Source organism: Nycticebus coucang, chromosome 10, assembly GCF_027406575.1.
Source record: "Nycticebus coucang isolate mNycCou1 chromosome 10, mNycCou1.pri, whole genome shotgun sequence".
In the NCBI taxonomy this organism is placed as follows: Eukaryota; Metazoa; Chordata; class Mammalia; order Primates; family Lorisidae; genus Nycticebus; species Nycticebus coucang.
Genome location: NC_069789.1, coordinates 102,520,851 through 102,528,099, shown reverse-complemented (window position 1 = coordinate 102,528,099; position 7,249 = coordinate 102,520,851). Strand labels below are relative to the sequence as shown.

The 7,249-nt window shown below is 38.7% G+C and overlaps 1 protein-coding gene across 1 annotated transcript; it reads right to left on the bottom strand.

The window, feature by feature from the left end:
• Positions 1–2,017: 2,017 nt before the first annotated feature.
• LOC128596479 (olfactory receptor 6Y1) lies at positions 2,018–4,896 on the bottom strand. Its single transcript, XM_053606097.1, has 2 exons — positions 4,870–4,896; positions 2,018–3,001 (listed from the first exon to the last, which is right to left on the bottom strand). The coding sequence occupies exons 1-2, from the start codon at positions 4,894–4,896 to the stop codon at positions 2,018–2,020; spliced, it is 1,011 nt and encodes a 336-aa protein (XP_053462072.1).
• Between the last annotated feature and the right edge of the window lie 2,353 nt (positions 4,897–7,249).

The window sequence follows — 7,249 nt, the reverse complement described above, 5'->3', positions numbered from 1 at the left end:
GGCTATGTTAACCACTGTGATAAAAATGTGTCAAATGGTCTATGAAGCGAGTGTATGATGCCCCATGATCATATCAATGTATACAGTTATGATTTAATAAAAAAAACAAAAAAAAAACAAAAAAAAACAAAATCCACATATTGAAACTTAATGAACAGTATGGTATATGTTACTAGATGGGGCATTTAGGAGGTGATTAAATCTTGAGGGCAGATCCCTAATGAGTGAGACTAGTAACTTTATAAAAGAGAAGAGGTGAAGGGACCTGTTTATCCCCTTTCCCCTCTTACCTCTGTCATGTGGAAATACAGTTGTAGGGCTGATCTTGGAAGCAGAGGCTAGGCCTTTACCAGATATGGAATCTTCAGGTGCCTTGCTCTTGGATTTTCTAGTCTCCAGAACTGTGAAAATTAAATTTCTGTTGTTTATAAATTACCCAGGCTCAGGTATTTTGTTGTAATAGCAAAAATTAACCGAGATAGATGGATATGCTAATTAATTTGATTGTGATAATCATTGCACAATGTATACATATAGAAAATTATCTCATTTTTACATCTCAAATATATACAATCTTTATTTGTCAATTAAATACTTTAAATTACAAATAGTGGAATTTTATAAAGGATGTTACATGCAGAGAACAGAGATAAGAATAACAGATAACTTATCTGAAACCATGAAAGCTGGAAGATACTAGATACCGGGAAAAAAGGAAAATAAACAACAACTATCAACTTAGAATTATTTACCCTGGAGAAATATCTTCAAAAATCAAGGTAAAACAATGTATTGTTTGGACTGTCTAAAGCTATGAAAATGTACCACTTGCAGCCTTCCACCACCAAGGAATATTATACACATAGTTTAAAGCATAAGAAAAATGGCTTGTTCATGCATCACTCCAATCACATGGTTGTCTTCTTTCCTGGATGTCTGTATTTTGTCTTTCCTCTGTGCATACTTGTGACCAAATTTTTCCTTCTGTAATGACAATAGTCATATTGGATAAGGACACACCCCACTGACCACATTTTAGCTTGATTATCACTGTAAAACTTATTTCTAAACAAGGTTACTAGTTGTGAGAATGTCAACATATCTTTTTTATGGGGACACAATTCAGCCCATAACTTTTAACATTACGTTTATATTATTAACCTATTTTTCTACTGCAAAATTTAATTTTTAAAAGTTTTTTAGAAGTGTTTTTAAGATTTAATGATATTACATATTATTAAATGGATTGGTATTAGTTTCTACTTTATTTTGTGTGTAATTTATTTATTATTTTTAAAAGCTTCAATAAGTCAGGAGTTAATCTTTTTATTTTTTTTATTAGAGATAAGATCACCCCGTGTTGCTCACACTGAACTCTAACTCCTGGGCTCAAAAGATCCTCCTGCCTCAGCATCCTCAGTAGCTGAAATTATAGGCATGTGCCATAACCATACCTGGCATACATTAATTTATTTTTGTCTTCGTCTTTTACTTCCACAGGATAAACAAAAAGGTAGAAAGCCCTTTCCTAACTTGAGAGAGGAAATATGGTTTTATTTTTTATATTAAACTATTTATCCTGTCTGGAATATATTTTGGTAAGTTGTATGATGAAACTATCTATCATTGTCCTTCTCTTCTTTCCTCCCTTCCTCCTTCCTTCCCTCCCATCTTCCCTTCCTTTTTTCTTAATTTCAAATACTTTTGCAAAATGTTTAAAACTTTTTTTTTTTTTTGAAGTTTTTAGCCAGGGCCGGGTTTGAACCTGCCACCTCTGGTATATGGGGCCGGCGCCCTACTCCTTGAGCCACAGGCACTGCCCAGATGTTTAAAACTTTTGACCTGATAGTAGAGGCTACATCTTGGGAATGTGGTTCTGCAGTCATGTTTGCACACAAACACTCATGGGAGAGCAGTGGTAAAGTACAAGAGGGTGAGGATAACCAAAGGCAAGACTCAGGGAGAAAGTGTATAGTAATCATGTCTCGATTCAAGCCTGAGGAATTCTGTAAGTTTTTTAACTGTTGAATGTCTCATCTTCCAGGGGCCCTCTTCTTTTGCAAAGTATGGTCTTTTTGAGGGCTGCTTTTACTTCACGGTTCCTCAAACAGTAAATGATGGGGTTGAGGAGTGGAACGATGACAGTGTAGAGAACAGATACCACTTTGTTGGAATTGTAGGCATACATAAGCTTGGGACGGGCATAGGTGAAAAGGGTTGTGGAATAGAAGAGAATTACAACTGTCAGGTGGGAGGCACAGGTGGAGAATGCCTTTTGGCGGCCCTGAGCAGAAGGGATCCTGAAGATGGTGGTGAGGATGGTGGCATAAGATGCCACCACGACACACAGGGGCACAGCGATGACCATAAGGGCTAAGAAGAAGTCTACCAGCTCAGCCTGCGAGGAGTCCTCACAGGAGACATTGAGGAGTGGAGAGATGTCACAGAAGTAGTGATTGATCTGAGGCGTGCCACAGTAGTGCAGTCGTGCAATGAAAACCATCTTGATCATGGCAGTCATGAGTCCACAGAACCAGCATCCTCCAGCTAGTGCACTGCAAAGCTGGTTAGTCATGATGAGTGGGTAGCGTAGAGGATTGCAAATGGCTACATAGCGGTCAAAGGCCATGATAGCCAGGAGGATGTACTCGGTGCAGACAAAGGTGACAAAGAAGTAAAGTTGAGTCATACAGCCGTTGAAGGAAATGCTCTTGTCATAACTGAGGAAGTCTGCCAGCATCTTGGGGCTGATGACTGTGACATACCACATCTCTAGGAAAGAGAGGTGGCTCAAGAAGAAGTACATGGGCTTGTGCAGATGCCCATCACTGCGAATGGCGAGGATGATCAGAAGGTTCTCTAGCAGTGTCAGCAGGTAGATTGCCAGGAAAATGGAGAAGAGGAGAAGCTGTAAAGCTGGTTGTGTTGGAAATCCCAGAAGAATGAAATGTGTTGTCACTGTGCGATTATCAACTTCCAGAACCTTGGTGACCAGGACTGGCTGTAAATACAGACAAAGTCAGTTCTTTCCAAGCACTAGTCTATGGTGATTTACACCAATAAGCTTTTACCACCAGCAGGAAATTCATCATGATAGGAGCTCTCTGCCTTTATATCTTTACTTCCTCTTGAATTATGATGAGAACCAAAGCTTTTGAGCAAAGATAAACATTAGGGAGCTTATATTTTATTTTTTCAAACTAGTTCAAAAAGAGTAGCTTATCCAAGGTCACACGGAAGTGAAATTAGAACCTCCTAATGCCCTATTGTGTGCTATGCCAACACTCATCACTATTGGCACAAGCAGAATGCCTCCTGACCACCCTCTAACTACAAGCAAAATATCCCCATCTACTGCATAGGGAAGGGAGGAACAAGGCCCCATTGCCCATTATCTAGGTGTGATTTGTGTGGTTCCAGTGTGGTTGCATGATGCCACTAATCTATAAAATGGAGCGAATTCTCCTGTCTTTATCTATTTAGCAAGGTTGCAAATTTTGAATGAAGCAGTATTTGAGCATATCCAGAGGATTAATAGCAAAAATAGGTTTTGATATAAATATGTATTCACCTGCTTCTCAGAGAACACAATGGAACAGATAATGTGAAGGGTGATGTTTCCTTCAAGCCAATCCATAGTATAGAATGTTTAATTAGGAGTTTGAAAAAATTACATTCAAAATCTCATTTCTGTGTCTCTCTTGCTAAGCTTTCAGAATATTAGTTACTTTATTCTTAAGGTGGTAAATAATAGAATGGGGTTCAAATTTTGTCTTTACAGTTTAAATGAAGTTGCTGTGGCTACTTACTGTTACCTTCCCAGGCTACTCTGCTCACCCACATGCATGACCCCCCAGCCACTCAAAACAACAGAAAATTAACTGGTGCAATGAACAGTCACTGTCAACAAGAGAGGTGGAGAGGACCACAGGACTTTTCCAAGGTGTTAAGAATAAAGAATCCATAACCTAGGCCATGCCTGTGGCTCAAGGAATAGACACCGGCCCCATATACCAGAGGTGGTGGGTTCAAACCCAGCCCTAGACAAAGACTGCAAAAAAAGAAAAAAACAAAACAAAACAAACAAACGCATAACCTTGTCTGAGAGTATTATTGGATAACCACAAGATTCTCTTCCAGTCTTTCTGTGTTTTCATCCGGTAATTCAGCAAAATGTATGACCTCTCTCTAGGTTGGCCTGAAAATCATTCCAAAACCGACTGACACTAAAGACCTTCCCTATCCAGCCTTTCTGTGTGTCCCATTGCTTGTTTCCTGTTTTCTGTTCTTTGCCAGAGGCAAAGTCACTCTTGTTCTCCATTTATTGACAGCCTTACTTTTGCAGCATAAATATACAGAACAACTTTTTTTTCTTTTTTTAAATAAATGATCACTGGGTGAAAAAGCTGGAGAACCACTGCCCCCTCAATCCATTTCTCCCTTACTAAAGAAAGAAAGGATAGTTAATTTCTAACTTTCCATGTTTTGAGAGGAAAAAATAACATGGGTAATTTCAAAAGGCAAATAATTTATCATAGTGTGAATTGAACACATAACTTTGTTTTCCATAGGAATACAATTTCTTATATACACACACATACATATGCACATTCAACACAAAACTTGGCCTTGCTTATCACAGCTTAGGAGTCACTAGACAGTGAGACTGTGAAGCTCACAAACACGGCAAGGCTCGCAAATCCTAGTTCTTCATTCTTCTTTCTTTTAATCTCTGAGTCCCAGAGCCAAAACCAACTGAAAACCTATTTGGGACTATCCAGGCTTTTGTCCGTCTGGCTTTCTCTCATCTCCGTCTTTTCCAATGGGCAGATGAAATGAGCATTTCTAGCCACAGAGGGATGGTCCTACTGTTTGGGATGCACTTTCTTCCTCCATAGTCACAGGATGTCGGTCTCCAGAGCTGTGTCCTTGGGCATAGTTCCTAGATGTATTTTGTATTCCAGAAAACTGCAGGCAAGTCCTTATACCCTAAGGTCCTCTCTTCTGGGAGCCATCCCCAGTATCCTCTCGAACAAGAATCCTAACCTTAAAACATAGTTCTAAGAATGACTCAAGGAAATAATGCAACAGATATTGTCATTCTCATAGTAGATGCTTCAGAGATGAAGCTGGAAATAAAAACACTTCATTTAATTTTCAGACTGAGAATTAGTAAATAAAGCATGAGATGTCTTTTCAGGAACTATGAATTTGTTTATTTCTTCTCTACTTCTAACAGAAATGGACAGGCTAGATGCAACACCACAGATAAATTAGTATAAAATGAAAGCCTGAAGTAATAAAGAAAAAAAAAAGAAATGAAGAGAAAACAGAGCATAAAAATGTTATATTAAGAACATCTAACTGAACAATTTATCCCGTGAGCCTGAAACTTAGCTTTGAGATTTTTTAGTAGTGAATTAAAACAGGACAACAATTGGAGGTAGAAAGTGATTACATTTGATCTTCAAAACATTCTCCTATTATCTCACTCTCTTTCTCTACACACACACACACACACACACACACACACATACACATATATATCTCATCTGGTTCTCATTCTGATATCTTCTGAGACTGTTCAGACAGTCCATCTGGTAAACTTATGAGGGAGAGAGTAAGGCTGTCATAGGTGATACCTTGCTTCCAGTGGAAGTTTTATAGCTACTGGATTGAGTGGAGGCTATGCTGATTGTATGGCCAGAAGATGCCTTCCTTTAAATATCTGACAGAACTTGAAACATCTGAAAGCAAACTTATATTATCATCTCACCTTCAAAATAGGAACAAATGTATATTTTTCTGGGGGCAAATGTCATGGTGCCCACTTACCCAGAGATATTAAATCCCTAGCTGAAGGTCACACAACTACTTGCTTAATGATTGAGTTGGAATTAAATACCAAATTTCTTTCTTATAACCTACTGCTTTTTGTGTGTGAGGAGGTAGAATGTAATCTATGAATTGGGTGGTAAATTTTTCTTCCCTTCTGAGCATTAAATTGTGCCTTCCAAAACAGATTTAGTAGCACCCATAACACTGTATATGAGGAAAAAATATACATGGAATAAAGAATCCAAGGGTCAGGAGGAGAGCCAGAAGGTCCTAGTGCTCTGAATCTCAAACCTTTCCTGCCAGAGCTTTAAACCATCTTGCTGTTCCTTGTAGTCAACTCTCAGTCATCTACTGTGGATTTAGCTCATGGAATAGCAGCAGTTTAAAATGAGTGGCATTTTTATTCAAACTTATTTTTTCTCTGATGAGGAAATCCCAGAATGATTTTGATTGTCTTACATACTTCTTTCAGTTTAATTCCTTCTATGGCCCAATTAACATAAATATAAAGAAGGACACATGATCTCAAAAAAAAAAATCAGTTTTATTTGAACAGAACTGTAAAAGGTAGCATGAATTTTATCATCATGATTTTTCTCAACAAGTTTATTCATTAGCTGTCACAATTGATACTCCCTTTTATTAATTGCTTATGTATACACACACGTGCATACACACACACACACACACACACTGCTAAAGAAGCAGAAAGAGAACATTCAGCTCTAGAAACACAGGATCTAAAAGCTGCAAAGAACCTGATAGGTCATTTGAACTAACTTTCTACGAAACTTGTGAATCTCTAATGCCCAGACTCAAGTATTTACCTAAAGTTTGCCTGATTCTCTCCAGGAACTGAAAACTCAATATATACAAAAAGAGCCATACTTTTTGTTATAAAAAGAAACTTCTTCTTGAGAGATGCAAAGCTTTCCCTTCTGGAATCCAATGCACCTACATTCAGGGGTCCTGGCTAAAGCTCTGGGGAGACTGGTTTGGCCAAAGTGAGGGTCTCAGAAGTCTCCAAAGTGGAACACAGGTAGTGAGAGATGAAACAGAATAATCTCTTGTGTGCAATCTAATCTTCTACGAACTCCTGCAGGGAGGAGATAGGTAAAAAGTATAGGTTGGCCAAAGGTGGAGATATCTGTCTTGGACCCTCAGTGGCAAGGCATTTTCTAAAGGGAAGAAAACACATTGTTATTTCTTCAAATTAGTTTTAAAGGGATGTAATTCTAGTCCATGTCCCTTTTCTCTTGAAAACAACTGTGCCTCAGGATTATATGCACAGTAGCTCCTGACTGTGCAGCAGGATGGGGCACCCAAGTGTGCAGTGAAGAGGGGGTGGTGAGTACCTGAGGGTTTAGCAGGGCAGGACACCCTGGTGTGTAGCAGGACAGGACACCTCACT

Excerpts from the sequence above, each read along its gene's own strand:
- LOC128596479 (XM_053606097.1), bottom strand. The coding sequence starts at position 4,896 with ATGGAGGAAGAAAGTGCATCCCAAACA. Across the intron at positions 3,002-4,869 it reads AAGAAAGTGCATCCCAAACA|CCAGTCCTGGTCACCAAGGT; the intron begins GTAGGACCATCC and ends CTGTATTTACAG.